At 34.5% G+C, this 20,000-nt stretch overlaps 2 protein-coding genes across 3 annotated transcripts in view; one reads left to right on the top strand and one right to left on the bottom strand.

Moving 5' to 3' along the window:
• Positions 1–13,505, top strand: part of LOC137635715 (uncharacterized) — a 17,661-nt gene extending 4,156 nt beyond the window's left edge. The window contains exons 4-14 of the mRNA XM_068368164.1: positions 2,586–2,612; positions 2,714–2,929; positions 3,808–3,915; positions 5,017–5,199; positions 6,091–6,249; positions 7,203–7,407; positions 8,378–8,592; positions 8,812–8,941; positions 10,388–10,538; positions 11,387–11,504; positions 13,064–13,505. Of these exons, the coding sequence (XP_068224265.1) occupies positions 2,586–2,612; positions 2,714–2,929; positions 3,808–3,915; positions 5,017–5,199; positions 6,091–6,249; positions 7,203–7,407; positions 8,378–8,592; positions 8,812–8,941; positions 10,388–10,538; positions 11,387–11,504; positions 13,064–13,183 (1,632 nt within the window). The 3' untranslated portion in view covers positions 13,184–13,505. The remainder of the gene's footprint in view (positions 1–2,585; positions 2,613–2,713; positions 2,930–3,807; positions 3,916–5,016; positions 5,200–6,090; positions 6,250–7,202; positions 7,408–8,377; positions 8,593–8,811; positions 8,942–10,387; positions 10,539–11,386; positions 11,505–13,063) is intronic.
• A 1,078-nt stretch (positions 13,506–14,583) lies between these two features.
• Positions 14,584–20,000, bottom strand: part of LOC137635713 (transmembrane protein 45B-like) — a 5,464-nt gene continuing 47 nt past the window's right edge. The window contains exons 1-5 of one of the 2 annotated variants that reach the window (XM_068368162.1): positions 19,976–20,000; positions 17,130–17,382; positions 16,652–16,878; positions 15,520–15,636; positions 14,584–14,936 (exon numbers count right to left, since the gene is read on the bottom strand). The exon at positions 19,976–20,000 is cut by the window's right edge and continues 47 nt beyond it. In XM_068368162.1, the coding sequence (XP_068224263.1) occupies positions 14,655–14,936; positions 15,520–15,636; positions 16,652–16,878; positions 17,130–17,373 (870 nt within the window). In that variant the 5' untranslated portion in view covers positions 17,374–17,382; positions 19,976–20,000 and the 3' untranslated portion in view covers positions 14,584–14,654. The remainder of the gene's footprint in view (positions 14,937–15,519; positions 15,637–16,651; positions 16,879–17,129; positions 17,383–19,975) is intronic. The other variant, XM_068368163.1, reaches the window with a different exon arrangement.

Raw genomic sequence — 20,000 nt, 5'->3', positions numbered from 1 at the left:
GTTTTCCGAATGGTTTTATAAATATATATATATATATATATATATATATATATATATATATATATATATATATGTATATATATAATATATATAAATACTGTATATATATATATATATATATATATATATATATATATATATATATATATATGTATATATATATATTTATATATATATACATATATATAAATACTGTATATGTATATATATATGTATATATATATATATATATATATATATATATATATATATATATATATATATATATGTATATATATACATATATATATATATATATATATATATATATATATATATATATATATATATATATATATATATATACATATATATATACGTATGTATATATATATATATAAATATATATATATTATAAAAGCCTTAAATACCTCTTAATATCAGGGACCCAATATGGAATTAATACTTTATGATAAAAGCTTATGATCAGACAGGGAATCGAACCCGGACCCAGGAAACTGAGGTTCTAGTAACTTGACCACAATATATACGTATGTATGTATATATATATTTATATATATATATATGAGCAGACACTTGCTCTTTATTATATAGAGGAGATATATGTTATTTCATTATCTATAAATGTTTCCGTCATGACCTTTGGTTAATTCAAATCATGAAAATTCAATCAAGAATTCACAGACCTTGAGAAAATTGAATTTACTTTCAGTGTATTGAGTTAATCCAGATTTTTTTCCACCTCTGGAATTTGAATTATTATCTTTTTTTAGATCGTATTTAATTTTGAGTTTTTTAAATCTAATTTCAAGTTTCTATTCTGAATTTGGTTTAGCTAATTTTGAGTTTGATATTTAAATGTTGTTCTTAAGTTTGAATTTTTGATCAATTTTTTAACTTTATAATTATTTTCTATTGAGTTTTTGTTTTGTTTAATTTTGAGTTCATCACTAAATTTTTAATTTTGAGTTCTTCATTTCATGATTTTCCTTTTTTTCATATAAATTTTTTGAGTATTAGCATTGATTTCGATGTTCATAAAATTTAAAAATATAATTTGAGTTTAATCATAAATGTTTTCCTGCAATTTGAGTTTTATAAATTTTGATTTCCTAAATTATTTTTTATTTAATAGTTTGAGTTTTAATTTTCCTTAATTCTGAGTTTTTATATTTTCATATTTAGTAATTTAAATATAGAATTTTAATTTCTAACCAATTTTATTTTTTTTAATAATTACTTGAATATATTTAGCTATTATTTTCTTACCAAAGAGATGACGTCATGATGACGTCATGGAAGGTTGCCAAAGACTGCCAGAAATCTTAATCATATTTTTCAAAAATAATTTTCATATTCATTCATTGATTCTATTTATTATTAAATATCAAATCACATTAATTGAGGTGAGGTTGCTAGAATAATATTCCTTTCCCCCTGGCGACTACCCACCTCAGTCAACCCACAACTATAGTCAACTCTTTTTAGTGAGGCAGATTTGCACCGACTCGCAGGGGTGCCCTTTTAGCTCGGAAAAGTTTCCTGTTCGCTGATTGGTTGGAAAAGATAATTCTAACCAATCAGATAGCAGGAAACTTTCTGAGCTAATAGGGCACTGCTGCGAGTCAGTGCAAATGCGCCTCATTAAAATAAATTAAGTATAGGTACTAAATTTACAGGTTTGATCTGAGAGAGAGAGAGAGGGAGAGAGAGAGAGAGAGAGAGAGAGAGAGAGAGAGAGAGAGAGAGAGAGAAAGAGAGAGAGATAAATTCCCTGTTTGAAAAACAGAATCCTTTGTCAAACTTTTCCTCATTTCTTCCATATTAAAAATAACTATCTCATTATTTTTTTCTAAATATCAACTAATTAAATAATAATAGTAATTAATTAATTATTAAGCCATAGATTAAAACTAATTAAGATTGATTATCGGTTTAAAACACCCTTTTATAATAATTCTCTACACGCATATATATGTATATATATATATATATATATATATATATGTATATATATATATATATATATATATATATATATATATAAATATATATACATATGTATATATGTATATATATATACTGTATATATATATATATATATATGTATATATATACTGTATATATATATATATATATTTATATATATATATATATATATATATACATATACATATATATATATATATATATATATATATATATATATATATATATATATATGTATGTAAGTATATATACTATATATATATATATATATATATATATATAAATATATATATATATATACATATACATATATATATATATATATATATATATATATATATATATATATATATATATATATGTATGTAAGTATATATACTATATATATATATATATATATATATAAATATATATATATATATATATATATATACATATATATATATTTATATATATATATATATATATATATATATATATATATATATATATATACAATAGACATATATTGCATGAGTAATTTTTTATAAATTCTTATTAAAATTTCTGATCAAAATATTTAGTTCCATTAAAAACAATTTTATTTTCCTTTCCAGATAAAAACCAGGAAACTACTAGGTCCAGTAAGTCTTGTAATCAGTCTATACTGAAAAACCTTTCTGCTGAATAACATTTTATAAAATTGCTATTTTGTATAAAATCTTTGTAACAATTTTTTTCCCAGGAAAATATCTTAATCCTACTTCCTACGTCTGGCAAGATATCTGGCCCCCGCCTCGCTCGGCAGATACGACTTGGCGCCAAAGTTATCGTACTGGAACTGAAGGAGGATATCAGGCGTAATCCGTCTGACCTCGTTTTGCGTAAAGCGAGAAGTCGCGTCTGTCAGGGTTACATAAAACACGCCGTATTGCTTGCCGGAGGTCAATACGCTATTCAGGTTTGTTCAGAAAATCTTTAGAAAAGATTGTCCGCCTGATTTATTTTCTTTAAAAATCTGTTAAGCAAGTAACGCCCTCTACATGCTAGAAAGTTGCCAAATGTTTCCATTCAAATGATACTTGTTAGATATGTAATCATACTTAATATCTTTTTAAAATAAGGTAAGATGTATAACACGCCCTTTCTACATTGCATCGTTGTCAAAAGTACTCAGACAGATGCCATAATTATGATAACTAATGCAAGAAAGCAGCTTCTGGCAGCTTTTGCTTGAAGGGGCGTGGCCTATATCTCAGGTTGAGATGAAAACCATAACAGGATGTTAATTAGCCAGATTATCATGGAGTGGAAGAGTGAAAAATAAGATCTGTATTTTTTATTTATGTGTTAGGTTTATTTTGATGTATTGGTTGATATCATAGAAATCTTTGAAGCATTTTAAGTTGGATTTCTAAAATTCATGGAATTTACTACCAATTTATTGATAATATAGATATGTACATTAATATGTATATATATATATATATATATATATATATATATATATATATATATATATGTATATATATATATATATATATATATATATATGTATATATATATATATATATATATATATATATATATATGTGTGTGTGTGTGTGTGTGTGTGTGTGCAAATATGTATGCCTATGAGCACTTTTAGTTCCTGAAAACTACTTATATACTGTATATACATATCAGTATAGGATTATGAAGTGATTATTTTTAAGGAGTTTTCCTGCCCAGACATTCATGAATGACTAGCCAATACGTTTCCAGAATTCATATATCATGCAACCACATTGAAATAACTAATAGACCTTTAATATCAACACCACTTCAAAATTTCAACAGAATGTTGGATGTTGGGCCAGCAGTGGACCTAAATTGCTTCTCAGCGGCCCTCTCCTACCAGCGCATGGGACTCTGCGGGGCGGTGACGTCAAAGTTGTCATAGTGAAGGTTAGTTTAAAAGTTTAAGCTCATGAATGTGAAATATAAGGGGTGGGACACTGACCATATATACATATGATCAGCAACCAAGCAACTCTTCATCAAGCTAGGATAAGAGAGGCCAAGGTAATGGCTTCTGATGACTCAGCAGGTAGAGCTATGGGCTCCCCCAAATACCCAATCCCTATCTCACAAGGTTGCACACCCTACTAGAAAGTATCGGGGTGGAGTGGGTCGCAGACTCCAGTTCAAGAGATTGCCCAGCTAGGACGTTTCTGATTGGCTACCACAACTCGGCGTCGCCTAGGTCGTGATCACCAAAGCCGTGAGATATAGTGATTTAGGTAGCTATCTCATAAGGTTGCACACCCTACTAGAAACTATCGTGCTGGAGTGGGTCGCAAACTGTAGTCGAACAGATTAGCCAGCCAGGACGTTTCCGATTGGCTACCACAACTCAGTGTCGCCTGGGTCGTGATCACCAAAGCCGTGAGATATAGTGATTTAGGTAACTGAATCATGATATCCATGAGAGAAAGGATGGGGGAGATAAGTGAATGGAATAATGATTTTGTGACCTAATAAAATTTTAACCATACGCTCAGCCGTGACCTCTTATCTGGGGTTTTGATAATGATATAAAATCTTGTTACAGTGTTGCTATTGATATTATGGATGCACAATCACAAATATTCTGCTTTGTGATGGCCAATTGAAAACCTCCCTGCCTGGCATTCTCCTGGATGGGAGATCAAGTCTCCATCAAGCTCGATACAGTAGTTTCATGTAATGGCTGCAACCTTACCGTTCTTTTGAGCTATAGATCTACCTGCTGAGTCATCAGAAGCCATTGCCTGGCCCTCTCTGATCCTAGCTTGGGTGGTGAGTGGGCTTTGGTGCTGTATGGTCAGTCTTTGAGGCATTGTCCTGCTAGTTGTCACTGTCCCTTGTATCTGTCATTCATGAGTGAGCATTAAACCTTTATATTTGCACACACACATATATGTATATATATATATATATATATATATATATATATATATATATATATTAATACATATAAACAGAGAAACTTTCTTATTACTATCATTATTTTCTAAAAACTTCCAGAACTTCATCGAAGCAATCCGCGTGGGTCCGGGAGGTCGTTTCCTCGTCGGGTATTTGGGCAGGGTGGTCAATACCCTAGCCGAGGCCCTCCAGTTCCGTTACAGCATCATGGAAGGGTCCAGTTTCGGCACTCTCACGCCTAACGGGTCGTTCGACGGGGTCGTTGGACATATCGAGAGGAAGGTAGGGTCAATAGTGTGTCTTGATAGTTTGTGGTAGGGTAACCACAAGAGAGTTTCGTTTGGAGCAGCTTTGTCTCTAATACTTGATACAATTGAGACGGACACAGATTTCTAAGCATTTGTATATGGGATGAAGTTGCTACCCCAAATCTTATGTTGATAATATGATAACTAATAGTAAATGGATAGTAATCAAAACTGCCGTATTAACAATAGCAATGATTTATATGCACACGAATAGGGATACCCTAATGTGGTGAAAGGGTTTGCGTATCGCCATGATCAGCAAAGCTGTACTAGTGAAAACCACCCATACTAGGTTGGTCTACTGTGAGCAATCAGTCGCAAATCTCCCACCAACCGTCACAAACTGCACTGGCCAGCGTTGTGATAGAAAATGGCCAAGCCCCAGACATGACCAAGACATGTTTGAGGCCTTTATTCTGTAGTGAACTAGATATGGCTGTATTTGTTTGTTTTTTCTATGTGCGTGTATATATATGTATATATATATATATATATATATATATATATATATATATATATATATATATATATATAAACACACATATATGTATATATATATACATATATATATATAGGGCCTATATATATATATATATATATATGTATATATATATATATATTAACACACACACACACACACATATATATATATATATATATATATATATATATATATATATATATATATATAAACACACATACACACACATATATATATATATATATATATATATATATATATATACAGTGGTATCTCTAAAACCATCTGTCTTCACAGTCACATAGGTTTCCTTAAGTGTGCAGGTATACATGGATATAATTTATATATTAGATATTACTGCCCTTTCTCCGTCATCTCCTGTAGGAGGGAGACCTTGGCCTAGCATCGCTCAGCATCGCCTACCACAGGAAACTAGCCATTGACTACACAACGTGGATCATGTACCACCCTACGCTCTTTGTCACGAGGGCTCCCCGAATGTTCAATGACCCTCTTATCCTCTTCAAGATTTACACCTGGCAGGTAAATAGCTCAGACCTTAACATGATCGTGGAATTTGGCTGGAATTTGCACAGGCAACTGACAATGAATGACAGTCCGTAGGCGTGCGAGTGCCTCTAACAATTACTGCAGTTTATACCAGACTTCAGGAATCAAGGGAGTCTCTCTCTCTCTCTCTCTCTCTCTCTCTCTCTACCATACTTCAGGAATCAAGGGAAGCTAACACTTTCTCTCTCTCTCTCTCTCTCTCTCTCTCTCTCTCTCTCTCTCTCTCTCTCTCTCTCTCTCCATGTGTAATGAAATATAGTAGCACTTTATCATGGAAAATTTGATTTTCCGATTTAACTTTAACCTAATTATTATTATGATTTTATCAATGATTCAAAATAAGTAAAAACTAACATAATATAAAAAGCTCTTGTAAATGAATAAATTATAGCATATACTAACTTAAATTCCCTTCATCTAAATTATCAAGGTGCCCACGCTAGTTGTCAGTATTAGGAGAGGTATACTGTCTAACACAAGATTCAGTGTGTATACAGTGAGATGTAATGAAACCATATTAACAATTAATGTTCATTACCTGATGGATAACATCAGATGCTGTCATTGTATGTGCATCATGGTTCATAATTCTCGATGAAGCCGTACTATAGTTAGTTATAATGAATTATCTCTCCTCTTAAGACGCAGTTCCGGTAGGCCCTGCTGCTTCCTCCGGTGCCTTAGATGACCGCGGAGGTAGCAGCAGTAGGGGATTCAGCATTATAAAGCTTCATCTGTGGTGGATAATGTGGGAGGTTGGGCTGTGGCGCCCTAGCAGTACCAGCTGAACTCGGTTGAGTCCCTGGTTAGGCTGAAGGAACGTAGAGAGTAGAGGTCCCCTTTTTGTTTTGTTTCTTTGTTGATGTCGGCTACCCCCCAAAATTGGGGGAAGTGCCTTTGGTATATATATGTATCTCTCCTCTTAGGCCTGGTGTGCCATCGCTGGGTTCCTGATCTTCGCCGGGTCTTGTCTCTGGCTATTTTGGTGGTCCTGGGATGAACTCGTCCCTGAGGTGACTCATCCAGTACACAAGAAAGGCTGCGATGGCTGTGCAAATGCCCGGAAGATCCGGAAGGGCCCGGGATATGCCAAAGCTGTGTCGACTATTCTGAAGTCTGCAATTTACCAAGGTAAAAAAACAGCATAGTTATTGGATCCTTTGACTGGCCAGAGAATACTACATCGGATCTCTCTCTGTGTTATGGCTCTTTTTTCCTTTTGTCTACACATACACCGAATAGTCTGACCTACTCTTTACACAGTCTCTTCTTTCCTCATATACCTGACAACACTACTGCAATGTAATTGTTCAACGGCTTCTTTCCTATTGGTAAGGGTAGAAGAGACCCTTTAGCTATGGTAAGCAGCTCTTCTAGGAGAAGGAAACTTCAAAAGAAAACCATTGTTCTCTAGTCTTAGCGATTGTCATAGCCTCTGTACCATGGCTTTTCAATGTCTTGGGTTAGAGCTATCTTGCTTGAGGTACACTCAGACATAATAATCTATAAAATAAAGTTTTGTAAAAATGGAATAAGACTAAAAAAAGTTAATTTTTTCCCGTCACCAGCTATAAAAAGTTTTACTATCTAATTTTCCATCATTTTTATCTTCTAGAAATAGAGAAAGTTTTTCTATATGACTTTAAAAAAGAGTGATGGTTTCTATGAACTTATGATGACAAAATTTCATTTTATTTCATTTTACTTTTCTTATATTCTGGACAAGTTTAATTAAGGGTGATAAAATTTGTTCAGAAATCCCTATTTGTTGTCTCTTTATATTTACTAAATTGGTGTTTCACTTTCATTCTAAGTAAGAATATGACACTGGATAACTTATAACTTACTTGATGATTGCATTGTCTTTATCAGAAAAGTGAATTTATTATTAGAATGGTAAATCTGTTACCTCAAACAAACCATGCTGATCATTCAATTTCTTCAACAACACCTGGCTTACAAAATTTCAATTCCCATCATCAACATGTTATTCATTCACCCTCCAACAATAATTTTCTGATACCATTTTCAAAATTTTAGATGATAATTTCCATCTCAATTTTACAATCCTAATGTATCTATGTCAATTTGCACATTCTAGGTACGGTTCATCTCCCAACAACCTCCTCAGGCCGCATAATCTGTGCCTCTTCGTGGCTGATCGTGATCATTATGTACGCCTTGTACAGTGGTAACCTCACCGCCTTCCTGTCAATACCCCGCGTGGACCGACCGCCCTCCACGGTGAGCCAGTTGGTCACCAGAAACTGGGCTTTCTCGCTGAATAAAGCTTTTGGCAGCTTCGATCTCGTGAAGGTTCGTGACGTTCATTGCCCGTAGAGGCTATAGTGCTAGACCTGGTAGTCTCTACAAGGCTTAGGGAAGCCATGATGTATTTGGTCACAATAAGCTATTCCTAGCAACGCAGCTGGGCATCGAATAGGCATTGTTGCTTGCAATATGTCACGCAAGGTGCACTGCCAACCACGGCGCCTCCTAGGGGGTCTTTGAATGATTCTATTTCTTCTTTTCCAGGAGACCGAAACAAAAGACTACCAGACCCTCTACAGGAGGGCAGAGGAGAGGGGCTTCATAAAGGAAAATTCAGGAGCCACGGCAAACAGAGATAGTTCAGAAATGCTTGTCAAGAATATAGCTGTTGTTAGTAAGTTGATTCAAGCGTTATTATTATTATTACTGTTAACATTATTAGGGCAAGATGTTACAAATTATGTAGACATATAAGAAGATCAAGAGGTAAAGTCTTGACCCTAATGTTATGTATCAACCTAAAGCTCAGGTCAAAGTAAATTTATTTTGCATACTTACATAGACGCCAACGGTGAGAGAGAGATTGGCGTTCATACCGCGTAGTTACAGATGTACTAGCATGTGATAGAGAAACTGACCCTGGATTAGACGATAGCATTCCTGAATATAGTAAATGATATCCTTCACCAATCATGGCCAATCATAGGAAAAACTACATGGATTGAAGTAACTCAGTATGTTAGCTCTCAGCCGCGTGATACTTGGCTGCTTGTATCAGACACCTGAAGTGTTCATGCCCTGAAAACCCTTCATCTTTTATCCAGACTTTAGAGCATCATTAGTTTGCAAAGTCTTATGATAGAATTCTAATTACTGTTATCATTATTATCACTATTATTACTCGTTCAAGGAAGCCTACGTAACTTGTAGGATAGGTGGTTTTAGAGATACCACTGTATATATATGTATATATATTATATACATTATATATACAAATATATATATATATATATATATATATATATATATATATATATATATATATATATACATATACATATATATCCTTTCATTTTAAGAAGAATAGTAACAATACATCAGTGGCTCCATTTAAATGTATTTTTGGTTTTCGTAGTAATAATGATAATTCCAATGAAAATGATAATAATAATAATAATAATAACAACGATAATAATGATATAAAAATTCAAGTTTCTCTCATCCACGCCTGAACTTTTCATGAGCTTGTATGACATTCATATGAAATATGCGCACACGATGAATAGATAATGTATGCAAGTCATACGTGCATGCTTATGAGCTTTGGTGTCCATGGAGAAGGAATAATAATGATAATAATAATAATAATAATAATAATAATAATAATAATAATAATAATAATAATAATAATAATAATAATAATAAAATCAGGGTCGAAAATACATTATCTATTTAAGCATTTCAAGATAAATTATAGTAACACACTTGCGTTGATAATTATTTGGATGTCACTAAGGTTTCTTAAATTGTGTTCCTTCCCCACCATTATAAATTGTTTTATTCTAATTTAGTTCTAAATTATAATAAAATCAATATGAATCTATACAGTGACATCACCTTTGGGTAAACAATTTTATGTACTTATCCTTTTTTCTCTGACCTACAACTTTCCATCAGTCATGAGTCTCTGAATTCACCAGTCCTCTTTTGAGGCCTATTCCTACATCATTCAGCTTAGCTGACCCTTGCTGCAGCACAATGGAGTTTAGTGTGAAGGTCAGTAAGTCCCAGTAAGATATTTACAACGTGTATTGTTGCATACAACATTCATGCCTTTCAGTGGGAGAGACTGGTGCTTTCTATAATATGAACAGCAACACGTATAAGGACGGGCGCTGTAAACTCACCCACGGCCAAGAGGACATAGGGAAGGAGTACGCTGGTCTGGCCCTGCCGAAGATGTCTTTACTTAAGCCTTTCTTTGATAAGAAGTAAGTGAATGCAAGACTTTGGAGGGACGTAATCACTGTATGCTCTGCTGTCTTTACTTAAGCCTTTCTTTGATAAGAAGTAAGTGAATGCAAGACCTAGGGGGGATGTAATCACTGTATGCTCTGCCAGCCTAAACTTATTGCTAGTTACTGTCTATCCTGTGTACAAGTATATATTTTCTCTCTCTAACCTTCCTTGACTCCTAATGATGCACAAGATAGATTTCTTGGCTTTATTACTTAAGCCTTTCTTTGATAAGAAGTAAGTGAATGCAAGACCTAGGGGGGATGTAACCACTGTATGCTCTGCTAGCCTAAACTTATTGCTAGTTACTGTCAATCCAGTGTACAAGTATATTTTTCTTTCTCTCTAACCTTCCTTGACTCCAAATGATGCACAAGATAGATTTCTTGGCTTTAGTGGAAAGAACAATATAGATTCATTCCTTTAAACCTTTTGTGACACTTGACCTAAATTGGACAATTTATGGTCCGTTAACTGGTAAAATGCTGTTGTAGATTTTAGCAGTTGTAAAGAGAAAAAAATTGTACTTTTATCATAGCTTTATAAATCAGTTATTCTCATCCCTATTGGCATGGAAAATTTTTATCTGTCTTTCTCTGTCTGTCTATCCTGTCTCTTGCCATGTATTAACTTGCAAGATATTTCAAAACTTGGTAAAATCACAAATGGCAATAAATAATTAAGTTTAACCCCATTCTGTAACTTCTGTCTTAGATGTTTTAGAGTTGCAAAGTGTTTATTTATAATTGAAATAATATTTTACAATCAGTCAGTATTCTATTTAGCTTTAATTGATTACAAAACAATTTCTTATCAACCTCAGACTCATGTGGATGCGACAGATGGGTATAATCCAAAAACACTACAAGGACTCTTTCGGGATCAAGTGCTTCCGGGGCGTGAAGGACTCCGGAGAACGTAAGCCCCTGGCGCTCTATCAGGTAAGTGCAACAGGATGTCCTGCTAGGAATACCATTCAGGAGAAGTCTAAACTGGATACTATTTAAGGCGAGCTCAAGGATAGCGATGATAGGATGATAGGATACAACTCAAGAAGGTCATGAGGGTATAGATTGTCCGGTGTCTCGGAGGATGACATACAAGGATAGCAGGATGAATGATCCTGATAGGATACTTAGAATGGTGATAATCAGCATATAGGATTGATGTCATAATGTTGATAGGATGACAAATGATTAGCAAGGTTCATTAGGATAATGAGGATAATAGGATGCTATAGAGGATATTAAAAGCGAATGGTTGGAAATAATACTGGTGATAAGGTACTGAAGAGATTGAATAATCTTGATGACTACAATGGAGATAGAATTTGTGGCTGGGTGATCGAGTCACATTTTGCTAGTCATAAAACCTTGTTATGATGACAGGGTATGTTAACGTAAACAGGAAATTCTACGCAAAGTAATCAGTTAGATGTAGTGATTGTAGACAATGGCAAAAGGAGTATATACATATAAACACATATATACTGTATATATATGAGTGTACAAGAGGAAGGCCAAGGTTTGGGTGGATGGATGGAGTGAAGAAAGCTCAGGGTGATAGGAGGATAGATGTGAGAGAGGCAAGAGAGCGTGCTAGAAATAGGAATGAATGGCGAGCGATTGTGACGCAGTTCCGGTAGGCCCTGCTGCTTCCTCCGGTGCCTTAGATGACCGCGGAGGTATCAACAGTAGGGGATTCAGCATTATGAAGCTTCATCTGTGGTGGATAACGGGGGAGGGTGGGCTGTGGCACCCTAGCAGTATCAGCTGAACTCGGTTGAGTCCCTTGTCAGGCTGGGAGGAACGTAGAGAGTAGAGGTCCCCTTTTTGTTTTGTTTCAATTGTTGATGTCGGCTACCCCCCAAAATTGGGGGAAGTGCCTTGGTATATGTATGTATGTATGAGTGTGTTGATATATAACCCTTTCTGAGTATGGATATCTTAACTTGGAGAAAGGGTTTGCATACTGCCATGATCAGCAAAGGTGTACTAGTCAGGGTCACCCGTACTTGGTTGGTTTGCTGTGAGGGATCAGACGTGAATCTCCCACCATCACTAATCAGCACTGACCAGCGTGGTGATGAAAGTGGCCAAGCCCCTGCCATGAATAGATATGTCTGAGGCATTTGTCCAGCAGTGGACTAGAGACGGATGTATTTGTTTTTGTTGTATATATATATATATATATATATATATATATATATATATATATATATATATATATATATATATATATATATATATATATATATATATATATATATGTATATATATACATATATATGTATATATATATACATATATATATATATATATATATACATATATATATATAATGTTTATATATACATAATGTATATATAATGTATATATATATATCTATATATATATTTATATATATATACATATACACAGTAATGCCTCTCAAATCACGTCACCGTATTTTATATCCAATAACATTCGCAAAACCACCAAAAGTATTCTTTACCCCTCAGCTTGAGGGTGTGGTCTATACGTGGATCTGTGGTATGGGAGCTGCCTTTGCATCCTTTGTCTTCGAGATTTTGGTTGGAAGGCGGAGAAGGGCCACTTCGCACAATGGCACTTCATCTTGAGGACGACGAAGAACGGAGAAGCAAAGGATGACCTGGATACGCTGTTCATAATCCATCCACGTATAACTGTTTATTTATATTTATATTATCATTTATATTACTATTAATCAAACTAAAAAATAAGGATAAAAAGAAATTTAATAATGATTTGTAGAGATAAAACAATTTTATGATATTTGAGTCTACATTGTTAATTTTACATGTTTTAATTAAATCTTTGTCATCAATATCAAGAATTAATTAAAGTCTTTACAATCTAATTGCAATTTAAAAGCTTTTAATTCAGCTTCATGATAATATAATTACATTGTAGACAGCTCACAGCTCTTGACACATATTTGCTTTATACAGTATAAGATTTGCTTATGGTCTACTGCCCACCAGTGGCTGTAATGAGGTACCAGCATCTGCTGGGGTTAAAGAAAAGACTTAATAAGTCAGGAGGTTATAGAGGAAAAAAATAATTGTACCAATCACAGTTTACATAATGCAGTAAGAGCTTTTGACTTGAGAGATTTTAATGTAAGAACTTCCAAAACAGAATATAAATGAATTAACTTCTAATAGAAGTATTTTCTAATGTAAAAAAACAGCTGTAGGAATTCTTAATAGAATATTATGTAAGATAGATCAGTCGATAGAAAATATTGAAGATTAGGAAGGAGAGAAGGGAGATGGAATCATGAGCTGGCAGCCTAAGTTCTTCATGTTGGACTTAGAATCTTCTCTACTTAAAGACAACACACTCTTAAAATACAACTCGTCCTCGTATAGGGGACTTCCAGTAGGGTCTACAGTAAGCAGTAGCCTACTACTCGTTCTTATGAAGAGATGTTCTCTGCCTTTTTCTCTCTTCGTTTGATTTAAAGGTTCCTCTCTTTTCACTTGTCTTACTATATTAACATCTAAGACTAGAATTGTATCGTAATACTAACATGGAAGGATATTACTAATAATTTAATCCAATGCTTCTATGTATTAATGACTCTTTCTAAAAGATTGCAATGAATATTTCCAATTTACTGTAGATCTGATTTTCACGTTAAAAGAACTATCATGTTCTGGTGTTTGGATCAATGGAAAAAAAGGTGTGTGAATATATTGAGACTTCAGGGTTTTGACATTCAGAAAAAGTGTCTGAAATGAATGATTGATTGATCATTTTGAAAAGAATCATAAGAAACACTTTCTCAATCATTCTCAGTTTATCTTCACAATCACATTTTGATCAATAATTTGCAGTCTGATAGAGTGTTCTATACAACATCTTTATAAAGAAATGTTGATAGAATCGAGGAATAATACTCATTGTACAAGAGAAAATGCTAGCGTGTATGACAAACAGACATAGTACGACTCGGTCCTCTAGGTCATGTTATATTAGGATGCATCTGAATATGATTAGGTCAATGGTTTTCCTCCAGCAAGCTGTGTGTAACGATTCAACTACTCTGCAGTTTTAATGGAGCGTTTACACCTCTTCTTCCGAATCGCCTAAGGCGTCGAGGGCCTCCGCCTGTGTCATCTTACTTTTATCTGTCCGTCTGCCTAGCTGGCAGTAGACTGATGTGCTAAGCATCTTCTTAACCCGGCGGCTTAGTATCCACCCTACGGAGGCCATGAGCAGGAAAACCCCGCCGATGTGGCAGCAGAACAGCACCGTGGCGAGCATCATATGCGTGTGGCTGTTCTCGTCCCAAGGGGTAGTGAGCGGCATGTACAAGATGGAGCCGACCTGAATAAACCAGGTGCCCTATAACGTTGAAAGAAGTACATTAGAGCTCAAGTCATTCTAATAATCCCCACACAGATGTTTATGCTAAAGGAATGCCAACCCAAGTTTCTTTAGAGCTTATTGATAATCAAAGCATTGGAGTGATGGACATCTGATGTCCTAGATATACTTAGACTCCTAACTAGGAATATTTAGAACTAGAAAGAAATCCAATCAGTTATTTGTGCTGGATTATTAGGGGAATTATTACTGTTACCATTATTTTTTATTTTATTGATATGAATCGAAAATCTGAACCTGTAATAGCGTTTTATAGTACTTTAAATCCTCATGCACTATCTTCTTGTTTTCTGGATCCATGTTGTTATTGTTATTTTCACATATCTATCTAGTTGATTTTTTAATCGTTTATTTATTTGATATGCACTTATTGTCTTCTGTGAATTGTTTACATGAGGTACTCCACCCTGCAGAAGGTTTCTTTACAAGTTCATGGTCTTGGGAGCTTGCTAAGTATGCTAGACAAATTATAACAATAATATTGATAATTGTTGTGATAATAATAACTACTAACTAAAACTATAAACAATGTGAAACTTACCTGTAACATCACAAAGTAAACGCGCATTAGTGCAGGCAACACCTTCCTCTTGTACATCATCTCTATAGCTGTGGCCACAGCGCAGAATATTATCGCGTATAACATGAACATGTGCACCTGTTGAAAAATTATAATTAGTGTGAGCAGATAACATAATCAATGCTGTAATTAGTGTGAGCGGATTACATAGATACTGCTGCAGATCCACATCATCCATAAGGCTGACTAGGCGGAAGCCTAAGGTCTTATCAAGAGCAGGGGCCTATGCACTAAATTGTACGAAAATAGAGTATGAAATATGCACGAGTGTCCTGTTGGGGTATGTCCAGGGGCCCAAGGAAGCTTGAAGCCTTGGGGTCCTGCCATGGGTTAATACAGCGCTGCGCTGCTGTAGTTAGTGTGAGGAGGATACAGTGTTATAGTTATTGTCGGCAGGTAACATAGACACTGCCTTAGTTAGAGTCAGCAGGAAGCAGTGATGTGATTAGTGTGACCTGGTAACATAGACATTGCTGCAGTTAGTGTGAGCAGGAGACAGTGTTGTAGTTAGTGTCAACTGGTAACATATACACCACTATAGTTAATGTGAGCAGGGACCAATACTGTATTTAGTGTGAGTATGTAGCATAGACACCACTGTAGTTAATATGAGCAGGTAATACTAATGTAACTAGTGTGAAAATGGCAATACTGAAGCTTCTTTAGTTAGTGTGAGCATCTACACTGCCGTTATTGAAGATATTTACTGGCATTTCATTAATCATCCATTTCCTTCAAAAAACAAGAACAACACATTTATCTTGATCCTTTAACTCTTGGTTTAAAGATAAGTCCTGTCTTTGTATGTACATAGATAGCATCAATTGGTTCATATGCCCATAACCACATGACAGGCCCATGCAATCACGTCCAAAATTGTTGCGTGGATATACCCATTAGTTAATTAAATCTAGGTAAAGCACAGGCAGTTAACCAACCCCCATTATCCTCCCCCCTCAGTTTTATATAATATTCCTGACTGACACTGCTTAAAAATCCTAATCTACTTTCCTCTAGCCAAGATATAGACCTATTCTTACCTATCTCAAGACTTGCCCATCAAGTGAAGGCCTTCGTTAAAGTCTAGGCTTACCTGTATATCCAAGGGAGTCCTCCCATGGAGGTGATACCCAAAGAGCAAGGCCTCTATGGCAAAGGCTATGATGAGTGTGATGTAATCTAGGTTTGGAGGTGCCCTTAGCCCCCTGAAGACAAGGATGTCGAAGGCCCCGGACATCCCGAAAAAGGAATACATCGTCATGTGCTGGGCATTGCCGTAGTGCACAAAGACACCGTCTTCGAAGCCTGTGATAAGTTCTCCTGAAAGAGGAAAGAAGCTGAACTTGAGTGAATCTGTTCTTTGGACAGAGTGATATACAGTACAGTGGACAATCTTTTCATCACTTGACTGTTCGACATTAAGATAGGGGAGTTGTAGGAGAATTGAGGTTAAATAGGGAAATAGATCTCTAGCAGAAGGTATAGAACTTAGAGTTAACAGGTTTTTTTTTATTTAGGCACATGTCATTATTATCGTTTATAGGTGTAGATGTAGTGGCACAAGGCTTTACCCAGAAACCCTATCAAGGTGAGAACAATTTTAAAAACCCCCTCCAGCGGTATCCTAGGACAGCACGGGAAGACGTGCGCACAAGTACTTTTGTACGACGTAGGGGACGAGCCGTTCTCTCGCGTGGTCGTACCGGCGACAGCTCTCTGGCCCAGGAAGTATTTCGTGAAGACGTGAAACATGAGCCAAGACGCGTACAGGATGAAGAAGCTTCCGGGTAAAACGTGGCCCAGAAAGGTCCCCATTTCGGTTGCCTGCAAGAGAGGACACGGGCATCAAGGGAAAGCCACAATGTTGAGCCGACTCTCCTTTATGGAAGTCAAGTGGTAAAAACATTACGTAGTGTAGCTGATTGGTTGGTGGATCAGAGTATTCAGAGATGTGGAAAAAGGCTGGATCACAAAGGATTGGTATACAAGTGAAAGTGTTAATGTTGCTTTGATCACAGCATTACATATATATGTATATATATACATATATATATATATATATATGTAAGTATATATATATATATATATGCATATATATATATATACTTACATATATATATATATATATATAAGTATATACACATTTACATTTATATTCATATACATATATGAATGTATATACATGTCTCCTATATAAAAAAGAGCTATATATATATATATATATATACATATATATATATATATATATAATGTATATATACATATACATACATTTGTGTGTATATATATATATATATATATACATATATATATATAAATATATATATATATATATATATATGTATATATATATATATATATATATAAAAGTATATACACATACATATTTATATTCATATACATATAAGAATGTATATACATCTCCCCTATATAATAAAGAGCTAGGCTATATATATATATATATATATATCCTGTCACTGGAGAGAGTGAATAGTCATACCCTATACTCTATTTTTTATAGCGGTGCATATTTGCACTCGACTCACAGGGGTGCCCTTTTAGCTCGGAAAGGTTCCTGATACCTGATTGGTCGGAAGTATTTTTGTCCAAACACCTTCATTGTTCTCGAATGATTACCAAGTAATATGAATCGAAACTTATTTATTAACCTATATTTCTCCATCAGATATATGTTTAGTCAATAAACAATGTGAAAGAATAAATATATTATAAAGAATCGTCTTGGTAAGTCTAAATTTAATAACACAATCCGCCGAAGTCAACGACAGCAGCTGATTTTCGGATGCACGCTTTGTAATTTTGTAATTTTTCACATATTTTAACGCAAATTGGGATAGATTACACTCAGCATAAGTTAAACATGTTATTATAAACTTTCTTTGAATACCAGAACTTACCAAACAAATGGAATTAATAAAACCCAATATTTGTGAAAACTTATGGGGAGGTAAAAGAACAGCCTCTAGCGGCCTGGCGGAAAAAACGATCCCTTCTGACTCGTAGACGCAGTTTGTTTTTTTCTTTCGTAATATAGTTCGGCCTATTCCTTTCAGTTTAGATAGTCTTACATTGTTTCTCTTCGTATTATTTTGCTTAGTATTTTCCCACATTCCTGTTCCTCACCTAATATCTATCTATTTTCCCCGATATCCCTTCTTTCATATAGGCCTATGTGAGTCAAGTGCAAATATGCACCGCTATAAAAAATAGACTATAGTGAGAGGGGGTTACCCCGAGAGGTACACTCGAAAACCACACTCTCCCACAAATTGCCCAAACTAGCGTGTTGGAGTTAGGAGAGAGAGAGAGAGAGAGAGAGAGAGAGTGTGTGTGTGTGTCTGTGTGTGAGCCTATCTAAATATTTAGCCGTCATTTTTGACAGGTCACGTACACCAGTATACATATAAACTACATCATGATTGTTATTTCTATATCAAACTATAAAAAATAATAATAATAAACTAAAAAGCATCGTAATTGACTGTTCAGTCTTAATAAATGATGAACAGCCAGTCAACAGCAGTTAAAAGACCGATTGACTGTTCTATTGTTCTAGCGTTGACTTTGAAACTGTCAGTCTTACACAATGAACAGTCTGTGCTTAACAGTCATCCCCAGTCCATCATACACCGACTGTAACTTTGTAAATATTGGTCCAGTTCCGGTAAATTCATAGCATTTTCACATTATGTTTTGCTAGACATACAATATTATCGGTAAAATCGGTTTTTATTTTATCATTTGACCGCAAATTCTTATACATAGGCCATCCAATACGAGTGGCAAAGTTGACTTTACCATGACACAATACTTTTTCGAAGAGAAAACAAAGATTATATATATATTTCAATAAGAATTTTACCGCTTTTTGTAACAAAGTTTGCCGACAAATCTGGCGGTATCTGGCACGTAGCCGGCGATTGTTGCCATCGTTTAGTTTAACTTTCTGAGTTATCTATTTATCTATCGTTATCATAATCGTTATCAGTTATAAGTTAAAGTAACAAAGGTAAGAATTTCATTAATGTTTTACTTATAATCCTCACACCCACTTTTTATCTCTCTACCTCCATAGCTTTTGTTTCTTAGGGCTCAATTCACACTACAACTCCCACCACAGGATTAGACATTCCATTAAGCTGCATGTAGGATTAATCTATGTTTTTGGAGACTGAAAAGATTGAACAAGACAGAAACTATCACCTTTACTTTCTCCAAAGCCACCCTAATTTGAAAATTGGTGTTGTAAACATATAGGCCTACATTTGGACAATTTAATTGTCGAAAAGACCCACCATCATTTATTAATTTATCAAAATTTATTACGAAAATAAATAAAAAAAATCTATTGACGTTTGCTAAGACATTTTGATAAATAACTAGAAAAAATACTTACCTGTGATAAATCCTTTCGTCAATCC

This window comes from Palaemon carinicauda, unplaced genomic scaffold, assembly GCF_036898095.1.
Source record: "Palaemon carinicauda isolate YSFRI2023 unplaced genomic scaffold, ASM3689809v2 scaffold1625, whole genome shotgun sequence".
In the NCBI taxonomy this organism is placed as follows: Eukaryota; Metazoa; Arthropoda; class Malacostraca; order Decapoda; family Palaemonidae; genus Palaemon; species Palaemon carinicauda.
Note: the sequence above shows the minus strand (reverse complement) of the source record. Positions and strands in the feature narration are given on the sequence as shown.